This window comes from Leptosomus discolor, chromosome 5, assembly GCF_034619465.1.
Source record: "Leptosomus discolor isolate bLepDis1 chromosome 5, bLepDis1.hap2, whole genome shotgun sequence".
NCBI lineage: Eukaryota > Metazoa > Chordata > Aves > Leptosomiformes > Leptosomidae > Leptosomus > Leptosomus discolor.
The window spans coordinates 46,880,226-46,902,544 of record NC_141395.1 but is presented as its reverse complement, the minus strand read 5'-3'; the positions used below and the strand labels follow the sequence as shown (position 1 = coordinate 46,902,544).

Genomic DNA, 22,319 nt, shown 5'->3' with positions numbered 1-22,319 from the left:
GACTGAAATCCAAACCTTTAGTGCAAACATGTCATAACTTACAGTCCCTCGTGAAGGTTTCAAACTGGATACACTGAAGTTGCAAGGTCAACACCTTTAAGAGCAAAACACAGCTTGCTGCATAATCTTTATACATAAACCAGAGGATATTTTGCTCCTTACTTGCCAATTCAGCCTGTTTTAAAAGAGAATCCAACAATTTTAATGTTCTGCTTTGGAGCTGTGTGCAAAACTGATTCTATCATAATAAAATACATCTGCATAAATAACATGTATTGATACAGGGACTTCCAATATTAATTTCAGGTATCACTTTGCCAGAGAAATTAGGGGGAGAATAGTAATGCTGCATTTCCTATGAAAATTTTACAAAATTGTCCAATATATCCGTAAAAGTTTGAAATGGTAAGCCTGCAAACAAACCAGTATTGTTTTTTTTTTTCTGAACGGCTGTTTAGCTCTAAGTTCGCTCCCGTCACAGAAGCTTTTTTGGGAAGTACTTGAGGATTTTATGAGTCTTTCTGTTTTTATTAAAATATATCTTTGCAGAAATGCACTGGTTGGAAGTGCATACTTCATTTGTCGGTCAGTGTCAAACTTCGTTTTAGCATATCCCCAATTACGGTGCATGTTGAGTAAACTGTTATTTTAAAATGTTGAATGTGTGAGTGCTTACTTATAACTAACCAAGGGACTGAACAGTGTCTCAGGTAGTCTTTGCCCATAAACAAAATGCTCCACACACCGCAAGCAGGTGAAAACAAAGTGTTCTGAAGGAAGGTTGGACCAGATCAATTAATGGTGGGCAGGTAAATTGGCTTCTTTGATGATGTATTCCTAAATAACTTTACTGCTAAAAGAGTAATTGCTAAATGGGTGTTTTTCCTTCCCATGTTAAGGGGTTGAAGAATGCACCCATCACTCATTAGTCCGAAGTCCAAGTCAGCTAGACAGCATGAAAAAATACCTGGCACTCAAAGCTTGCGTTTAGCCTCAAAGCTGTGTCCTGCCACTCAACAGGAGCAAAACAGTCATGCACTGTTTGTGACCTTCCTTTGCCTGTAACGTAGTGTCAATCACATGAGTCTTTAATCCTTTCCAAATTATAACACGTATCTCTTCTGCTTGAATTTTGCTTCATTCCTTCCTGACTTTACTTTTTTCTTCTTTTATTCCTGACAAAAGAGGACACTATCTCTCTCTATTATATCCAGCATTTCACCTGAAATTAGTAATGTTCGTGACCTTTTCTTTAATTTGCTTACTTTCTTGACACTGTTTCTATATCTTTCCCCCACCAGTTTTTAGTCTCTGATTTCTTTTCTGGGTTTTTCTCTCCAGAATCCCTCTTTCTTTCAATACCATGGTTTCTACTTCTAATGTGTCATTTCAGTTCTCACTTTCTACCTACCATGCAGTTAGACAAAAGCGGAGAATGTCTGTGATGTCCCAGGGCTTGTGATGGTCCCAACACCTTGCAGCATAAATTAAAATTCCAAGTCCTCAGGTCCTCTCTAATTGTGGGATCTAAGATGTAGTGGTGTCATCTTTCCTGCCTGAGAGTGTTGAATTTGGAAGGCTATTGAATTATTCCTTCTTTCAACTGCTCCTCTGAGAAGCTATCTTCTACTTCTTCCTTTAATTTTGTGGTTACTAAAAAACCCTTTCTTTTTCCCAGATTTCTATTTTGAATCCTCTTCTCCAGCAACTTGTTCCAGTTGTCATTCATGTTTTCCAGGCTGGGAAAGGAGACTATTGACTTGATAGTTTTCACTGCTACATTGACAACTCAGGCTTAAGTTTTCTCTCCGTGGAGACTTTGAGAAGTCACTGAGCAGTGGAAGAGCAACTACAGTAGGAAACTTGTGGATTCAGGAGGGTGTCCCCCTCATTAGCTTACACTCAGTTCATATTTGAATCATTAGCTTTGTAGGCATTTGGATGGACAGTTCCTTCCAGTTTTTTAAAAAAAAACCTTAGTTTCTGTGAATTTGATAACTTGCTGAAGAAGCTTCTGGCTTTTTTTTAGCCAAGATGATTTTCAAAGCCTGGCAACCTGGCAACATATGTTCACACTTGTAGTTTCATCTGTGTACATCTAATATATTTTGTCTGTCTGAGGAGGAAATTCACTATATGGTGGTTAAATATGAGCAAATGTAGTATTGTCTTTCCTGTGCTGATTGTCGCTCTTACCTCTCTCTCTAGCACAGGCTACCTATGTGTAAAATATGAAAGAGTATGTATTACAGAATAAGAACATGTTGTACAAGTGTGAAAGACCACACCTTGTTCCTCAGAACATTTGAAAAGTTTCTGAGATATTTTTCATAGACTTAGTTTTTAAAAAACTGGAGACCACAGCCATCATGTGAGGCCGAATAGACTTCAGCTTTTTTCTTATCTGAGGTTGTTGACCTCAGGAGAGGAGAAGAAGGTTACAGGGTCAAAGTCTTTTCCTCCTTGGAGCTTGCTGCTTGCTGGGAGAGGGTTGGCTGGAAAATAGATGTTTTAGAAAAAGGGTTGAGGGTCATGATTTTAATTCTGTTAGGGAACAGCTGGTTTGAGTTTCTTTCCACTTCTATCTTCCCTCCCTTCCTCACAAATCCATGGAGAGAGAAAAATTTGTTCAGAGGAAAGCAGTAACATAAAAATAAGGTATTGCAATATTTTCATGTTTAAAATAGAACATGCTTGTTATAGGGCTTCACATTAAGAGAGAGAAGAGGAAATTATTAAAATAATTGAAATCCATTATTGTTTCAAGCATTGAATTGAGATTGATCTGGAGTGCCAGAGGTTTGTTTGTTTTCCTGCCAAAAGTTAAATTGTTAGTAGTAATGTTCTAATGTTTTTTTGGTGGATAAACAATATGTGTTATGATTTTTGATTTAGTGATGGACTAAGCTAATTATGAATGTGCCCTGTTAGTTCGCGTACAAGTCGCTGGAGAAAGATACTTTGATTTGCCTATTTCTGATCAGATTTTTTTTGCATGCTGATTTCATGCACTAAGACCAAAGAGAGAGAAGGAAACTCACAACTCTCAAATGAATGGCAAACTAGGAACAGATTTTTCGTCTGCACTCCTCTGAAACACTGGCCTCAGGCTGTGTTGGTGTGTGGCTCAACAGCAATCAGAGGTCATAATTTCATTGGCGGTTAGCATCAGGTTTAATTTTTCTAATATGTTACATTTACCAAAATGTCTGGTTTCAGTTACACTTATGCACTGACTGAATCAGCTTTGAGCAGCATGATGTTTTTAGGTACCTGAAAGGCTACAAGAACGTTTATGGAACACATATGCTAATTGTTTTTAACCACTTTCCTTTCTAAACACAAAAATGTGTTTTTGGAAAGCCATTTAACAGTAGTAGCTAATGATGGTCTGCATGTATTCTAAGAAATGAGCACAAGGAATAGGTAAAATAGTTGTTTTAACAAGACTGCCATCTACTGATTTCCACAATTAAAAATATCCCTGATGAGTAGATTGTTCATAGTTTTTTTTAATAGCTTTATTTTTGAGGTTTGCAACATCAAGAAAATTTATAAAGTCTTTCTGTCACCTTAGGAGTGCGACCAGGTTCACATTGATGATGTGTCTTCAGATGACAACGGTCAGGATTTAAGGTACAAGAGAACTGAACAAGATAAAGTGTTGCTTTGCAAGTTCCTTCATGGGAAAGCGATGAACTGCTGTAATGCTTACAGTAGCCCACTCTCTTTTTTAGCTGTCTTAGCCCTTGCAACCCAGCAAAGTGAGTGGCTGGTGGCTGAATGTAGCCTATTGCCTTTTGTTAATCTGGGGGTTTTCTTTTCTCTGACTAGCACCTATAACTTTGGAACAGACGGTTTTCCCGCGGCCGCCACCAGTGCGAACTTATGCCTCGCAACGGGGGTGCGCGGAGGAGTGGACTGGATGCGAAAATTGGCTTTCCGCTACAGACGAGTAAAAGAAATATATAATACCTACAAAAATAATGTCGGAGGCAAGTGACTTTGCAGTATGTAACAGATACAGATTAGAAGTGGTAAAAGGGAAGAACTTTTGGTTTCTGTTCCTTTTTTAACATGGTAACATTTAGTGAGCTGTTTGTGGTGTGTGGAAAATTGTCTCTGAGCTAATGAAAGCAAAGGAAAATGACAGAACATTACTTAATTTCCATGCAGACATGCCCTTATCTACTCCGCAGGTCTTCTTGGTCCAGCAAAAAGAGAGGCTTGGTTACAACTAAGAGCAGAAATTGAAGCTTTGACAGATTCTTGGCTAACACTTGCACTGAAAGCACTCACCCTCATTCATTCGAGGTGAGTTCAAAGAGTATGGGGTAGTTAGGCAACTTTAGGATATCTGTGGATGATCTAGAAGAGGCTGCCTGGTCTGGTGGGCAAAACGCTGAACTTGGAGGACCTTCTTCTCATTCCTTGTTCCAGTCTCACCATGGCACTCTATCTTGCTTTCCTTACGGTGGAAAAAAAAACTTTCTTTGTAAGTGGCAATAATAATAGCGAGGGGTTCTGATGGGAGGGATAAGGTTTTCCTTCTTTTGTCTTGTTTTGTTTCGTTCTGCTTTGCTTTGTTAAAAAAGGATGTTTGCATTTTCTCTTCCATAGGACAAACTGTGTGAACATTCTCGTAACAACTACTCAGCTAATTCCAGCTCTGGCAAAAGTCTTGTTGTATGGACTAGGGGTTGTATTTCCCATAGAGAATATTTACAGTGCAACTAAAATAGGTGAGCTGTTTTTGTAATGTTTTGATACATTTGAAGCTGTAATTCTAAATAAAAAGATACTGTAGTCTATATTTCTTATGTGCATCCACTGTAGCAAATACAGAGATTAGGAATACTTGAGCTCATGAAACATTTCCCATGCTAAAATATCCTAAAGATGCTTTTCAAATGTTTGTCATGATCCAGCACAGAAAGCTTCTTATAGCTCTATTAATGCTCATGCAGCCTCTGTTAAGATGAAATATAATTGCTTTTTTGTCATCATTTCTCAAAAATATGAGGCTATGTAGCAGTCAAGAAGGCTTTTTGGTAGGCTATGGGTACAGAACACTGAAGTCTTCCCAGATTAGCAGAGGAAATTCTGTAAAGGTAAGCCCTGGCTCCATTTGTTTTCATGGGCTCTGGAGCAAATTTTGGTAAAAAGTTTACTAGAAGCGAGAATGTTTTGCTGCAGAATGTAATTATTTAAGTTCATTCATACTGACTGTAATAAGCTTCAGCCGGGCAAATGTTTATTTCTGTTTCTGGTTCAATATAAAAGATGTTATTCTGAGCATGTAGAAGTACGTAGGACCAGATGGCAATGGTGCTTGTAGTTTTTAACGTGATTATGACATATCTGTTCTGTCTCAGATTCCTCAAAATTGTAGGCTACATGAAAACATTTTTCATGTGTTCTTAAGTATCTATAATACAGGAAGCTCAAATGGCTGAGAAAAAATGGTGGGTTATTTTTGTTTGGTTTTGTTTTTTTTTGAAAACACTTGGTTGAGAGTTTTATGTAGAACATAGAAATGTTATGGTACCATCTGTCAAAACTTTAAAGTAAATTAAAGCTTTGAATTATAATACTTTAAATACACATTTTAATTAAAACATATTTTAATAAATATTCACTTGTGACTTCATGTCCACAGGACAGAAGGGTATTTTTGGAAAACTGTGTTCAGTCACTGACTGTCACAAGAAATCATGAGATTTTTGTAACATGACACAATTCATAATTTCCAAGCACCATTTCAACCTAGTTAGCGTGAGGGGTTTCTTATGCCTGGCGCTGTTGTTAAAGGGTGCAATTGAGTAGTTTGGCTTCTCTGTTAGCTAGAAACCTTTTTTTAATTTCCAGCCTCTTTGTTCTTATGCTGGTATTGTTCTGTAGCTGAAATAACTATTTTGAAAAACACAGTTTTTCCCATTGGTTGTTGTAGATACACAGGTAAGCATGTACCATGACCACACTGAAGTAGTCTTTCAGAATGGGGACATTTGAGAAAACTCAACTATAAGCGTTTACTTTCTTTCTGGCTTCCCAGTAGCACTACCTGAAGCTTCCCAGTATGGGTACCTATGTGTAGGACTGGAGCGCTGGGATCATGTCCCTATGTCTGTGCAGTGAAGTAATGAGCCACATTAATGGATCCCAGTGCAGGATCAAGGACCTTGCCCGTGTATTGGATTACAGGCATTTAAATCTAAATCTTTTGGGTGACCTTCTAAGTCAGGATACTACTGTTTCAGGAGCTGTGATTAATCTTGTCACAGGTTGTGGAGAAAAAGCTAGAATTTCAACTCAGATTCAATCAATTTGCTCAGTTCAGGATACTGGCTGTAAACAGCCTGTAGAGAATTCTCTTAGTAGGGAAATTCCCCCTGAAACCTGTCTCAGATTAGGGAAGGAGACAAGAAAGGTGATGTTGTGGACCTCTAGTCCTCTATGGGGCTACCATGGCGTGTGTACTAAGGGACCTCACGGAGCAGATTTGAAGGTTGCCTGTCAGCTGCTGTGGTGGAAGTAAAGCTGCAATCGGCCTTGGTACACCATCCTGCGGGAGAGGATCTTCTCTCCCAATAGCTCTAATTATGTATTCAAAGTGCTGGGGACATCCAGGCTAAAAAGTGATTATTTGGTGTCATCCCATCACCATCCATTCTGAATAGTCTGATCTTTTTCTTTCAGGAAAGGAAAGTTGTTTTGAGCGAATAATTCAAAGATTTGGAAGAAAAGTAGTGTATGTTGTTATAGGGGATGGTGTCGAAGAAGAGCAAGGTGCAAAAAAGGTAATGGCCCTTTTTCAGTGTGGTTTGATTTCAAGCGTCTGAAAGCAAAATTGTTTTTTCTTCAACATGGGACAGCGTGCATTGACATTTGGGTTTTCTGTCTTTGCTTTATGAAATATGTTTTGACCATATCTCGTAGAAAGCCACATTAAACTGTAGATAATGATGCGCCCTGCTGTTCTCCAAAAGACACATTAAGCTAGCTATGTATGTTTGACGTATTTCAAAAAGGAGCCAGAAAATGGACCCTGGCTTTTGTGCCAAGAACTAATAGTTCTGTTTTCACTGGCATCCCAAAATATCACATAGGATATTATGAATATAAGCAAAAAATGGCATTTCTTAGTGATCAAAGGCAGTGTGCTATTTGACTATGTGGAATACGTATATGAAATATGTATATGTCGCCCCTTGAAAAGTTATGTAGGACTGGAGTGGGTATACATAAATTTCAGTTTTCTTGTTTGTCTTTTGACATTTTTGACTTTTGAATTCTGTGTTCAGGTAACTACTTGTGGCTTGTCCTGCATTCATAACCTCAGTTAACTGGGCAGAGGATACTATTTGACTATGTCTTTATTACTTTTTGCTTTCCTCTGTGAAGAAGGGAAAAACTCACTTTTTTTTTTTTCCCTAGTGTGGAGTAAGCTCAATAAAAAGCAGTACTTCCCACTGACAATCAGTAGCATTCCTAACCTTGCCATTCTACCCAAGTACAGCAGATACAGACTCTTTGCTTGGAGGAATGAGGCATAATTTTGGCTATTTGAACAATAGGAGAAGGAATAGGAAAAAGGGCATTTCTGGTTTTGCTTCCCTTTACAGGTAAATTGCTTTTGCACAGCTGCTTTTTTACCATGAAACTCTCTGTGGTACTTCCGTATCTGTTTCCACTGTAACTTTCCAAATTGGAGAAGTGAAACTAATTAGTCCGCATGGTGTTTTAACAACCATTGACTGGTCTTGCTTCATGAAATGTGGGTTTTGTGCCCCCGAAGCATTGCGGGTAGGTTCCCGGCTTGTCCTGGCCCTTCGCAGAGTCTCAGTTTCATATGTCCCTTTGGCGGACTGACGGGAACAGTTTGCTCCTTTCTCCTTCAGAAATGCCTTTCATCTTTGTGGAGAAATGTTTTCCCGCTGTAAATGATTACATTTTAAAAGCTGCATTTAAGATCGGGGTAGGGGGGGCAGGGAATTCTTCTCTTTGTTCCTTTTCTGTTGCTCGGTGAAATAGTGTTGTATATGATAATGGCAGGAGTAGTCCTTTTGGTAACATTATCTAATTCAATGCTTTTTTCAACAGGAAACATGATTCAGAAAAGCATAAAAAAAAGCCTTTCCAGTTGCTAAGAGGAGTAGCAGTATAGAAAGTTCCTTTGTGCCATTACTTCTGTGTATTCTTTCTTGGTGGAAGGAATTTTCAGATTCAAAGCATGTTAGATGCTCTGGATTAAATTATCTGCTGCAGCAATGCCAGAGAAGTCAATAAGTAGACCAGCAGACCTGCCTTTCTGCTGAAAGTATTAATTTGATTAAGGAAAATGCCTCTTACTCCACTGCAAAAAGAAGTCACCATTTCACACTGTGAAAGCAGGATTTGCCTCTTAAGTTTTGGCCCTTGCATCCTGCAAGAGCAAGGACCACACAGTGCCTTGTGGAACAAGGAGCTACTCCAAACCCAGATGATGCCTTTTTGGTTATCTGCACCTCAGGTTGCTTTTAAGGTTATCAGGAGGAACAAGCATGGGAATGCAGCCTAGTGTGTACTGTGCTTCAGTGTAGAGACGTGTGCCCTGTCTAAGGAATAAATGGTATCTCTGTATTAGAAAACTAAAAGCCTAGACGTTGTCTGGAATGTGTAAACACAATAGAAGACAATTTACCCCCACAAAGGCACCCAAAGCCCATCAATTCAAAGTGGCATAACTGCCCCATGATGTACCCCTTTGCATTGCTTATCCCCTGAACCTTCTTAGCTGGTTCCTCCCGACTCTCCTTCCCATCAACACGTTGGGATTTGTGATATCCTCAGGGCAGGGACAGCTTTTGTGCTATCCCTTTGCACAGCACTTTGCTGAAGGGGTTTGGCCTGTGGTGAAGCCCATAGAATATGTATGTTTCTTTACACTCTTGAAGCATAAACAGTACACCCTTCTTTAAGTAGCACTTCATTGACTATATGTAAACTATAATGAGTATTTTAAGTAAGCATATAAAATCAAACCTATTTAATTTGAGAGATTTTTTCTTCTGTGTTTGTTTAGTGAAAAGAGCTGAACTTCCAGCTTAGGCCATAAGAAAGTTAAAGTTTGCTATTAAAAATAATTTACCAATAATTTATCAGTTACTTCACCATAAAACAAGATTTTAATTTATGTCCTTCATTCCCAGAAAATCCTGAGTCAATACAACAGTAAGAAAATAAAGGACACATTTCAAATCTTTTTATTATCGTCACTATTGTAAAAATTCAACAATAGAAACTTTTTAGTACCGTTTAAAAGATTATTGAGAAACATTTTTAGGAGAGACTGTTTTTTCATAAAATGCCTCTTTTGATTGATGAAAATAGATACAGTACACTGAGGCAAGTGCATGCTCTTAATTTCACATCGCACGGGACAAGCCATGGTATCAACACCTTTGTTCAGCTGTCATGTCCAGCAAAATATTTTATAAGATGATTAAAATTCTGGGGACGTTTGCGTTGCAGACTGAGGAATAATCATACTCTTCAGTTCAGCAACCAGACGGCTCAGCTGTAACGCCAGGGTTCACGGGGAGGTTGCTACCTTCAGATCAGCTTCCCCTGGAAACGAGGGAGAGGAGGGGAAAGAGAAGCAGGTGTGAGATCTGAGGGGTGCTCGGGATGTCCATGGGCATCAGGCGGGTGCCATGTGGGTCAGAGCCACCACATCTGAGTGCCACCACCACACAGCTCTTCGCAGAATCGGTTTCTGGGGTTTTCTGCCACAGACTCCATTGTCTTGGCATTTTGTTTTGTTTTGTTTTGTGTTTTGTTTTGCTTTGCTTTGCTTTGTTTTGTGTTTTGTTTTTTGTTTTGTTTTGCTTTGCTTTGTTTTGTGTTTTGTTTAGTTGTGTTGTGGTTTGGTTTGGTTTGCTTGAGCTCATCTTTTGCCTTTGGAGACACAGTCGAGAAGTACTCATAAGAAGGCAGAAAAAACCCCCGATGCCTGAGTTTTTCTACTTAGCAGAATCCTCCAAAGGATTTCTAATTTGTGAGAGGAGACAAAGGAGGGGGCTCTCTGCACTGAGGAGCTGGATTTTACATCAGGTGATTCGGGAGAGCCTGGGCAAATTGGCTTCTCCCTTTGTCTCCAAAACGGTCATGCTGCCTTGGAGGGAAATTGGGAGGAAAAATCATAAATCTTTGTGGAGCAATAAATAGAATATAAATGGGTATCCAATATGCCACTGCTTTTAAGCTCACAGTCACACTGTGCTGGTCCGGTTTGGGGTAGGAAGTAAAGGCAACCGCTTAGCACATCTGGCAGGAACAGAACAAAAATACTGTGAAAGATGATAGAAACTGATGAGTGTTCTATTCAAATCTGTCACAATTCTCAGGAGTAAGGTTTTTGTATAAATATGTATTCATTTAAGGGAAGGTGGATAGTCTGCACTTTTCGGTATTGCTGTTAAAAAATGGTCTTGTTTTGCACGTGTATTAAGAGAAACATTTTATTTTGTCAAATACAATAGTTGAAGTTTTGTTCTTATAGTAAATATATGCTAAGAACTAATAGTGCTTCTGTTTCAGAAATAAAACACCTTAATATTTTAGGTCATTTAATAATATTATAGTTATTAAATTTACTAACTTAATAATTTAAATTTTTGTGCTTTTTACACCAAAACCAAAATCAAACTTTTGCCACCATATTTCATCTCAAATGTCATAAAAATTAAATAATTAAAAAGTTCATAAATTTATTTATTACCAAGTATCATCTACAAAACAATTTGTTTTTAAAAGACAAAAGCTTCATATGTACTTGGAAGATATTGAAATAGTACACAAAATCATTGCTTTACTGCTAGTCTAGGTGGACATTCCTCCAATACACAATAATGAAGTCTTTCTTGTAATTTCATGAGATACTAATGCATCCAGTTACATCGCCTATTTATTAGCGGTTAGCATTTGTCATCTGTTCTCCCACAGCAGCAAATGAGATAGTCGCATTTTTCAGTGTGCTTAGAATAGAAGACACGTGTTCTACAGGACATGTGTGCTGTGTTGGCTGGGATGGCTTTCTAAAGGCAATATTTAGTAAATATATATACAAAGAAACTCTTGCCTAGTCATTTGGTAGGAGAAAATATACTTCTGTCTCGAGTGTGTTGCCACTTTTGATAGGGCTGAATAGTTGTGGATAAATGGGTCATGTTAATATAGGAATAATGTATAAGGTTTTCTATGGTAATTTTGTTACTTTAAAAGTTTTAGTTTTGTACAATCATTTGTTGTCTTAGATGAGGTGAAAATTACTGTGTATGACCCATGAACACACATGCATGTGTATGGACGCATATTTGTGTGAGACTATATATGTACACAAACATATACATATAGATATGTAGATAGATCTATCTCAGGTTTGTTTCCCCTCCTGTTAGCTATGAAGGCTGTGCCGAAGGATCAGACTGATAGAGATCTGAATCGGCCCCATTCATCCATGCAGAGAGCACCGGCGCAGATTCCAGCCCCATGCAACCACCGCGTTCCTGGCGTGCTTTATTTCTTGGGAGTGTGCTGCTGGTCTTTTGACCTATATGCGGGAGAACTGAAAATAATTATAATCCTGAGGTTTACACAACCTCTTTGTTTTCATGGGACTCTCCAGAATCATTCCACACCTCACTCCTGTAACTACGTGGAATAAATGGAGGTATACTCACAACAGAGGACACTTACGTGAATTTGAAATAGAAAGATACAGCCAAAATAATGACCCATTAAATTTTAGTTTAAAATCTGACCATAAACAGCTGAGGGCAATCCAAAACTCAATATTGCATATGGACATCTAGCAAGAATCACTGTGATTTGATTTAGCAGAAGCTCAACCTTCTGTTAAATTAATCAGGTTTTTTTAGCTGCCCTGGCTGCCTGGTGTGTGTACACTCTGTGATGCTGAGGTTGTTACTAGGGAAGCAGTATAATGCTGGAGCTGCATGAAGTGGGAGCTGGAAGCCAAGAATTTATTACTACAATTCTCCCTATTCATTAGTTTGCTGTATGATCTTGGAGGGCATCCATATCATTGACTCTTGGCTTCTGCAGAGACACTACGCAAAGGCAGGTGTCCACCAAACTCCACCACGCCACCGGCCAAGTGCAATCAGCTGGCAAACACTTCACAGACCTGCTGCAAGCACGAACTTGTGCCCAGTTGTCCTTGATGTAATACCCCTATCAGATGTTAAAAATTCTGCCAGGAAGATCTGGCAGCCTAAATAAGAGATAGGTGCACAGAAGCTTTTGGAGAGTCCAGAGAACAGCATGATTAGGAATGTTTATTTTGTTTTGCTGTTGCTGTTTCAATTCCTGAACATGGTGCGAGAAATGAATCTTTAGGAAAGATTTGATTTGGAAAGTGTCTGACCTGACAGGGCTCAGAGGATAGACTGTCTGTATGGTGTAACAGGGAAGACACTGGGACATGGAGTTGTAACTGAGTGAGCTAGTTGCATCTAGTTTCTGTTGCTGGTGGAGCATAGGGACAATACAATGGAGGTCTAGATTGAAGATGTAGAAATAGTAGGTGTCATAGTCAGTCTTTAACACTTCCTTCTTAAGGAAAGGATTAATCTGTGTTTTGGAAATATCATAAGTGTTTTTTCAAACAACATCTCAATTGTCTCTGAATTATTTTGGTTGGTTGGTTTGTTCTCTCCATAAGCATCTATTGCTCATGCATTTGTCTTCAAGCTGAGATTCTCAAGATTTGTAACAATCTAGAGTAAAGTGAAGCAGAACAGAAACTCTTTCAATGGTGCTTCCTTGTGGGTCGTTTAATTTTCTTCCTGAAAAAATTTCTTTGCTCTAAAAGCTAGGCATACTCTGAATGTGGGCATCTGTTGGTGCATCAATACTACATTTTAATTCAGATCAGGAGTGTCATATCAAAGCAGACCTTCCATTCATTCATCCTCACTATACTTTGATAAGCATCCTGGACTGGTTTTAGGGGTGAAGTAGAGCACATCTTTTGGATAGAACTAAAGAACAGTATCTTGTCCAAGTGCTCACTAAATGCTATGCAGCTGCTAATGGGTACTTTTTCCACAAGGGCAGACTAGAGCTATTCTGAAAACCCTGAAACCTGGGCACTGGGTGCTCAGTGCCATCTGCTTTGCTCTGTAGTCCCTCTAATTGTGCAACTGTCCTTGCTAACACTTGCCCTTCGTGGGGTGCACATTTTCCAGCTTCCTTACAGTCCTCCTTTGCTGATCATACAGTCCTCCTTTGCTGATCATATACAACTCTTTAGTCTTGATTATTAATATTAATTAATTCAGTATTATCTTCTCTGACTCTCGCAAGAGTGACGGTTGATTGTCATTTAACAGTTGCTATTTGACTTCAGAGAGACTTGCCTCAACTTACATGGTTATGTTTCTTTTAAAAATCTCTGCTTTGTTCTATAAATTCAACCCAATTTGTCATTACAACATTATCCAGATTGAAGCAGTATTGTTCTAAAAATAATCATTATTTAGACACGGACAGACAGATGTTTACCTGTGCTTCTAAAGACAAATTTATGAAAGGGTCTGTGCTAAGGTGTTTGCCTTCTGAGATAGGTATAAAGGAAAATTACAGGGCTTACAGTAAACATACAGCTGGAAACAGTTTCACATTGTTTTCAAAATTGTTCTCTAACTTAAAATTTGAGGAGAAGATCTGGATGAAATAAGAAAGTCAGCACAGAAGTGATGATCTGAAGAGATGGAGTTTCACCACTGATTTCAGTAGAATTAGGAATTTACTCAGGAAGTGCTGAAGGAGGATGAAGAAGGCCTTTGTAGATTGTAGATAAAATGCTTGGGGAACTCAGAGCTATTGTGATAAAAAATTGCTCATGGTTTGCCTCCGTAAGATGCCAGGACACAAGCTCACCCAATGAAAAGGTGAACATGGTCATGTTGGCCTTCAGTACATAGTTGAATTGAAACTATTTTTCCCTGGGATTTATGGAATGTTTTCCTGATGAAAGCTGATGGTTATCTTTTTTTTTTTTTTAATGCAAAATTTCTTGCTGACACTATGATCCCTGGTTTAGAGTATAAAGATAGTTCTTAATCAGATTTTTACCCTTCATGGATGAGGTAATGTGTGCTTTATCCTGGTATTTGTGGTTTTGGTTTGTTCAGGTTCTTTGCAAATCTAGACCTCCATTGTATTGTCTTATTTGTGTTCCAGGCAGGTTTTATTACAGCTAATAGGGAAAAAAAAACCAACTTATTTTAAAAATTGCCCTGTATGGAAAAGATGTCTTAAGATTGGCGCTAACAATGAGCGATGTTATACAAACCACTGGGATAAAATTCCTTTCAACGTGATGTGAGCAACACATGAGCTATTCTGAATCACCATGGCTGTGTTCTTAACTCACCTGCCAGGGATAGTTCCACAAGGAACAAACATGTTTTGATAGTAAATAATACTTTCACTTCCTTTATTTTTTGTTTTTTTTTTTTTAAATCAAGTTCTGTTCCCTTCCTCAAATTACCTGCATGTTTCATATATAGGTTCTTTTTCTTAATTTTTTCTAGAAATAATATTTTCTTCTGCAACGTGCTGAAATCTGTTTTTCTCATAAAGAGATGAGAACTCCCCTCCCTTCCTTATGATCTCCTGACAAGTTTGCTGTTGTTCCTGTTGGTAAATAGATTTGCTATTATTGAGAATGTATGCTGAGGGAGTGGGTCAGAGAAACCGGAGCTAAACATGAAGGGCTCGAGGTTTTAAGACCTTTTTCTCTCTTTGCAATGTTCCCTTCTCCTTGTGAAAGACAATAGGTGGGTCTAAATACCAGAATGCTTGGGGTTATTTTTACATGTTGTCTGTACTGTTCACAGCATGCTATGCCATTTTGGAGAATCTCGAGTCACTCTGACCTTATGGCCCTTCACCATGCCTTGGAACTGGAGTACTTGTAGCAGCTCAGCAGCACTTTGAAACCTCAGAGCCTCTTTCTGCCTGTGGACGGAATGCCTGTGACTTGTGTCAGCATTGGACTACAGAACTTTGTGATTTCAACATGTTGACATACAGCTGCAATTGGTCTTAACCCTTGCCCTTTCAGTAAACAGAGGAGCATGTCTATTTCTTCAGAACAGCTGTTGACTCTGGTACAGCAAGTCCAACGAAAATAAGCCATGCGAATGTTTGAACAACTTACCTTTACCATATTTGCTACCAAAAAGAAATAGAGAAGGAAAAGGAAAAAAGGAAATAAAAGGTTCATACCTGTGAAGAAATAAAAAAGGACCTACAAAGGCTTTGTAGTTTTTAGACTCTTCAATGTGACACACACCCTTTCTTCAACACAGCAAACTTGATTGCACAATGAAGACTGAGATTTTTCAAAATACCAGTGGAGTAATTTTCTTGTAAAGAAGGTTTACTTTTTGGTTCTCATACCCAGGGTACTCTGTACATCTTTACTTATTTATGAACAGACTATATTTTGACATCATATAACTGAGGATATGTATAATAGGATTAAAGGCTATTATAAACCTTTGCCTTATGGTACAGCAACTACTTTTGATTTTAGCACATTACAGAGTAGTTTAAAATATGTCTAATTTAAACTAATAGGTACATCACTGAGACAATCATGTACAGGAAGAATTTTTGTGTAAATTTGTAATAATGAATGATTCTTTTACATATTGTTAAGGTAAATGCTATTGAAAGATAGTAATGCCTTGTTAGTGAAGAATGAGGCCACATGTGCACAAACTGTTTGTGCAGTGCCTCGTCAATGCATTGGATATAAATATGTAGATAATGGATTTTTTTTAGGTAAATTTGTCAAGACCAAAAGCATGGATGTCAAGTGTCAATAGGAATTGGGTTTTGTTTTCCTCATCTGTTTCTCTACCTTTCTCTTCTCTCACCTACTCTAATTATGAAAAGATTGATTTCTCCCTCCTGCCCCCCCCGAAGGAAATACAGATAAAACACAGCTGAAGAGGAGTCCTTTGCTGTCTTCTGCTTCCTCTTTTAAAGTTAACATATTAACCCTTTTTTAAAAGTATTGAAATATTATTTAGGAAGTTCATTCTATAAAGCAATAGAGAAAGAACAAAAATATATTTTAAGACATGACTTAAACTGGAATCTTGGTACCAAATAGTTTCAGTAGTCTCATCCAAAAATGAAGGAAACTATCATCATTGTTATTTTTAGAACTTAGAAATGGGAATATTTTGGAGAGATTGAACAAGAATACTCATAGACATTTAAGTTTTTTAATCCTCTTCCACCAGGAGTCAGATTTACCTAAGATATAACTTCCATTGCCGGCAATGGAAATACTGAAATAGTTATCGCCAAGGAGTTAAAATCTGCTCTTGTCTATACCCATTTACAGGACAAACTTAGACTGTGTCTGTCTGTGACCTGTGACTTTTCTACCTTGAAGGCCATGAGCTACTTGGTCAGATAAACTGTTAGTCTGACTTTTCACCTTGAATTGTACCAATTCCCTTTGCCCAATTTAAATCTCTTCATTAAAAAGAAGCCTTGGCTTAGTTGGTTCATTCTCCAGCTTTTCTTCTTGTTTTCCTTTGCTAAAAACACCAGCCTTGAAACAGCTACCTGCAAAGCTGCAAAGCACCAGTGTAGCTACAAAACAACACCCTTCTCTATTGAAGGAATCATATTGCTGCTAGAATTCAATGTTTGTGGATTGCTTTATTACCAACAGAGAGGTTTTTACCCTACCAAGTCTTGCACATGTGCTTTACTTTACCTAGTATGAGTGCTGGAATTCGCACGGTACTCACATATGTACATAAAGCACACTGTGGGTAGTTTTTAGAACTAAGACTATAATTAGCCTTTTTCTTTCCTCAAGCAAAGTAGACAGTGATGGGGGGTTGGTTGTCTTTTTTTTGGCTCTCTTCAATTTTTAGTCACTTGCAGACTGAAAAAACCAAACAGTTTATCTGGGCCTTATTGTACAAAAAGTGTGTTGTGTCCACAATTGTGTACAGAATTTTTCTTCATAAATTTTGTTTTAAATTAATAAAATTGATTTGTGAACGTATTAAACAATTGTCTTGTATGCAAGTCTATGATATTTCTGCCTTCTAGGTTGGGAGTGTTCTCTCATCTCTTTGCTGTCCCAAGGCAGAAGTTGTTCATCTGCTTGTGCCCAGCTGAGATGTTAAATAGGATAAAAAATATTTGCATCTAGTTTATAAAAGGCTCATTTAGATGGACAGTAGTTGTTTGGCTTACCAGCAGGAGCTAGAGAAGGTCAGTGCAGAACAGGGGCTTGGTGCATGTCATCCTGGAAATGTGTGCCTAAGTGACTCATAGAAGTAAGTGCCTGAATGTTAGGTGTTCGAGTGCTTCTGAATGTCACCTGAAGCAGTTCGTGTGCCGAATGGATGAGTCCCATTGTTCAGACGTCTCACTCAGGTATATAGCAAGTCTCCATCCTCTGAGGATCTACAGGCCTGAACATCTGTAGGAATTCAGGACTGGTTTTTATCTTTTACAAACAGAGTAGGGCTGTGCTTTAAATCAGAGGGAGAGTGGCGGTGCCTACTATTTTATAGCAGGTGCTTTACTGTAGACCCATGAAGTATTGGTCCAGGGTGTGGGTTTGATTTGCTCTTCTAAGGAGAGGGAGGGTTATCCTAATTAACAACTTTTAGACTACTCTGCCCCAGCAACATCCTTCACTCCTCCTGGTACTGCTGTGCCACCATGCACAAAGGGATTAGTTTGGCCAGAGAATGTAGAAAAGAAGTCAGTGAACCAAAGAGTGAGTGGGGCTGCCATGAAGAGAAAATCAGGGAGGAGAAAATGTGTCCAGCAACCATGGATGGTTGTTATGCAGTGGCTGGTGAAGAGCCCTCTTTGCTCCTCTGCCCATGAGCGAGAGCCTTGAATGGAGGCTAGTGGGCACTTGTGCTCACATTCTGGTCTAGTGAGACCTGGCTTTTGTCGATACATTGTGGTACAGCTTCAAAAGGAGCAATGGACAGTGCTGCAATCAAAGAAAGGCATGGCTTAGTAAAGTATGGGCTTGTATCTTCCCAGAAAGGAAGGGAATTAAGTCAGTATAACTTCTTTGTAACAGTACTGACCAAAAGGATGGCATTGCAGTCATTTTCTGCATGGTGTAGAATTGAGATCTGCCATGTTTTCTGAGCAGCTTGATCCGACTGGCATCTGAGGTGCTGGAAGTGCCTGCCAAGTCAAGTCCTTAGGAGATTTAGAAGAAATGTCTACTTTCCAACTCTCTGATGGCCCTCGGAGCAAGCCGGGAACCAAGACTGGATATATGTAAAGAGGTGAAACAACTAAATCAAATAACTCTTAACTTTACAGACTGATAATTTTAGGTGAGGAACAGGTTGATAGTTTCATTGTAGAGTCTGCTTAAGTCTCACTTTAGGTAACTCGAATTCGTTCTGTATCTAGCCTTTAGCATCTCTGTCAGGCCCATGGAAGAAAAAAATAACTTGAAAATGTTATGGGCAACAAACTAAGCTGTAGTATTATCAACCTCCATGTGCTAAACCCCTTTCCTTTCTCATATCTTCCACACTTTCACCTTTCCTCCAACAAGCATTTGCTTGGGTTTTGCTGCAGTGTAGCTTATTCTTTGGCAGTGCTTGTTGCAAGATCTCCAGCCCCACTGTCTGTGAAGGACAGTTCCACTATGCCACCAGGTGCTAGAAATTGTCTTCTCTTAGGAAGTGGCTTACCCTCAGAAGGCTTGAAGTCGAGTTTTCCCTGTTACAGAAAAATTGAACAAATTCTTCCAAACAGTAGAACTCTGGAACAAGCATAGTGGCTGTAATTTCATGAGGTTTTGCGATTTGCTTCTGCGAATGATGAACAAAGCCTCTGAGGTTTGCTGTTTCTTGTGATTACTAGGATAGAGGTCTTTTGGAGACTGACATCCCCTTGCCAGCTGGCCACATTTTAAAAAGCCACCTCTAAAGCTATCTCCTCCCCTCGATGCACTGAATGCAGTGCTCACGTGTGCTCCTGAACTGTCCATTAAAGTGCACTGACTGTTCTGTTGAACTAATTTTGGAGGTTTTGGTGCTTGATGGATGGGTTTGGTGGATGACCTCCTCTTTCATCATTGCTTCCGATCTCAGATTAGTCTTAAACCATGAACATGAAATTGCAAATGTTGCTTGCTCCAAACATTTGCTTCCAGAACCCTGGAAGGCCTGTAGCTAAACGTTATCTGACATTACTGATGGAGGCTAAGTAGTCTAAATACTCTACTGTGAATCAGCTCCTTTGATACATGAATACACATACTCGTATTAAAAAATGTTGCCTCGGGTCCCTCATTCATTTTGAACTTTTGCATCTTAAAACAATTATATGTACAGTACTATTGATGTTTCTGAGGCAAAAGAAGCCAGATGCAATATATTATTCTGCTGTAATCCATTAGGGCATTGAGTTCACAGTGGCAAATCACAATTACAGCTTTACAAACTTTTATTTATAATGTGAAGATTAAATTGACCTTTTTGTTTATATTTTCATCCCTTTTTTTTAAAGCTCACAACCTAACAAATGGAAGCAAAACCAAGACCAACCAAGGAACTGCTTCTGTGTGTTTGGCACTGCCGTGAAAGTTCAATGCTCAGAATAAATTAATGTCTACATGTTTTCATCATATATATGTGAATATTTCTATGCATGTTTCAGTTTCTGTATGTTTTCGGTGGCACTAGTCCGCTGTAATAGGCACCTAAATCCCCTCTGAAGTCAGTGGCTTTCTCTTCTGTGCTTCTCAATGCTCGGAATTTTTATTTTTTTTTAAAGAACTGCATATGAAGACCCAGCTTAAATTGAGATCTTGTAAGAAAGCGGGGATTCCTGTAGAATGAAGGGCACCACGTTATGATGTAGGTAGCGCATAAGCTTGAGGTTGGCTTTTTGGAACATGCCAGCTTGAATTTTCCATTTCTTAGATGTTCACTGGTAACAATGTTCAGCTGTAATAGCTTTAGTTCTAAGAATAAAATGCATCAAAATCATTAGACGTACGTAACTTTGAAGTAGTGCCAAGAAAGTGAAATTAATAATAGTGATTATTATTATTTATGTCTTTCAAGACTGGAAAGCATGCTCAGTGAGTGGTACCTTTGCCTCAATAATGCTTGCAATGCAAGCCAATAAAATATTGTTAGAAAGTCTCTTTTGCCATTTCCTACAAATTTCTGCTTCTCTCAGTGTTGTGATTCTTGAATTCTGCCCTGCACATGCATAGAGAATGGGTGTCAAGAGACATGTTGCTTTGTGTCATATGCTAAGGAGGGGCACAGTCCTGCACCAACTTTCCTCTGTTCTTTGTCAATGGCAAGGCTGCACAGCTGCCACTTTTGTCCTTCCCCTTTTAGCCAGGGACTGGCTCTAACAAAACTGTCCATCTCTCTTGTGCTGGAAAAGGACTAGAATAAAAATGGAAAAAGCAGGGGAAAACAGTCAGCGCCCAGGCTGAAAAAAAAAACAAGGGGAGAGGTGTGAGGGTTGCCAGGCTCCAAAGAGGGTCTGTAGGTAACCAGAGACTGTCGCTGAGTGGAGCACCTAGCACTCCCAGGCAGCCTCCCAGAAGCTGCCCAGTGCTTTGCCCAGGGATGTGATGGGACAAGGGACTGGTGAGAGGCCCTGCAGTCTCTTGGCTACTCTATTCCACCAGCTTCATGGTGTGGATGGCACGACAAGGGGAACAAGGACATACAGTAACTTCAAGATGGGCCTTATATGAAGATGGTATAAATCAAGAGGAGGCTGGCTGCAGTCCCTCTTCTGGCTCTTCCTGAACCTGTTTGCTGTTCCCATCACCCCTGCACAGCTGCAGCATAGCCTCTCACTGTGTGCCAGGAAGGCCGCAGCAGGACCTGGAAATCTGTAGGGTACGTGTCCTGGAGTACCTCCACAGCCTATTAACTGTGTGAACCTATATACACACACACACATATATGTTGCCAAGCTTGGTTGCGACAGCACAATTGAAATGGTGTGTCATTGCGCTTATTGACTGACTGACTTTAAAGCAAATGATTTGCAATAGCCAGTGCCCCTTACTCTCGTTCTCCAGCAGAGCTATGAGAGATAAATAGGTCTCTTACTTTTGCCTACTCAAATCATCCTTCTTTATAGCTGTTTGTCGACATTTCATTTTGTGTTAGCACAAATAAACTTTCACATTCTGATATACTAGGGAAAAATATATTTTTAATTCTGTACAAATATTCTACATTGCCATTTCTGGTTTTTAAGTGGCTATTCGTTTCTGCTAATGGTGTTAGAATAACAGCAGAAGGAAAACAAAAGATTTGGATTTATCCAAAGGAAAATACAGCTCTGCCAGCTCTCATGGAAGCCACATGATGTTGCCAGCTAACACCTTGTGGAAACCAGCCCAAGGCACAAGTAAGTATGTTATTAACGATCTGCCCTTTCCATTGCTTCACCACCACTGGCAGTTATTTTGCTGGGAAGAGGTATTTGCGTCTTGGGTTTTGTTTCTCAACCGCTCTTCGAAATCTTCTGCATGGACTGCTGACTACAACTCCCTGAAGGGCTGGCCTTTGACATTTTGGTATTTCCAGACTCATGTATAGATACAGCATTATTTTCCAAAGTGGGAATTGAAGCATTTACAAAGGAAGCCCCAGTCTGTTTCGTTTTCTTCATTGGCAGCTCATGTCAGATTTGACATGGAAGTGAGATGAGGTCTAGAGACTGCATTAAACTGAGTAGCTGGGACTGTAAAGACAGGCAATATAAGGCAGAGGAGGTGGAGAGTGGTTAGAAAGAGAAAGAAGAAAACATAATTTCATTTGAAAAATGTGAGATAATAAACCTGGGGAAAAACAATCCAGAGCAAGGAGTAGGTAAGAATGATGAGTTGTCCACCATGGAGTGAATTAGCTTTACGTTTAGGGACGTAAGTTTCATTTCTTGGCTCTGCCACGGAACGGCCCTGGCCTGTTTTAGGGCCTCAGCCCAAAAAAAGGCTCAGGCTTGGCAAAGCTAAATGTCGCTGTGGCTGGCCACCAACAGTTTATCCAGAGCTTCAGCTGGGCATGTGCACTCTCCATGGAGAGAGCTGGGAGCCTCGGTGAGAAGCTGCTGAAGTCAGCTACTGGCACCAGAGGTCAGCACAAAATCCTGCCCTCCCTGGAAGACTGGGCACCACATCTCGCCCCTCACAGGTGGCTGGGAGCCCTTTCTCAAAGGCAGCTGCTTTCCTCACACAGGAG

The 22,319-nt window shown here is 39.4% G+C and overlaps 1 protein-coding gene across 13 annotated transcripts in view; it reads left to right on the top strand.

Annotated features, from left to right (window-relative positions):
• The window catches only part of EYA1 (EYA transcriptional coactivator and phosphatase 1), an 83,525-nt gene extending 68,535 nt beyond the window's left edge, over nt 1–14,990 (top strand). For all 13 annotated transcript variants that reach the window (XM_009953201.2, XM_086466174.1, XM_086466176.1 and 10 more), the window contains 6 exons: nt 3,578–3,636; nt 3,835–3,995; nt 4,200–4,314; nt 4,621–4,742; nt 6,700–6,800; nt 14,910–14,990. In XM_009953201.2, coding sequence (XP_009951503.1) covers nt 3,578–3,636; nt 3,835–3,995; nt 4,200–4,314; nt 4,621–4,742; nt 6,700–6,800; nt 14,910–14,990 — 639 coding nt within the window. The remainder of the gene's footprint in view (nt 1–3,577; nt 3,637–3,834; nt 3,996–4,199; nt 4,315–4,620; nt 4,743–6,699; nt 6,801–14,909) is intronic.
• Nucleotides 14,991–22,319: the final 7,329 nt, after the last annotated feature.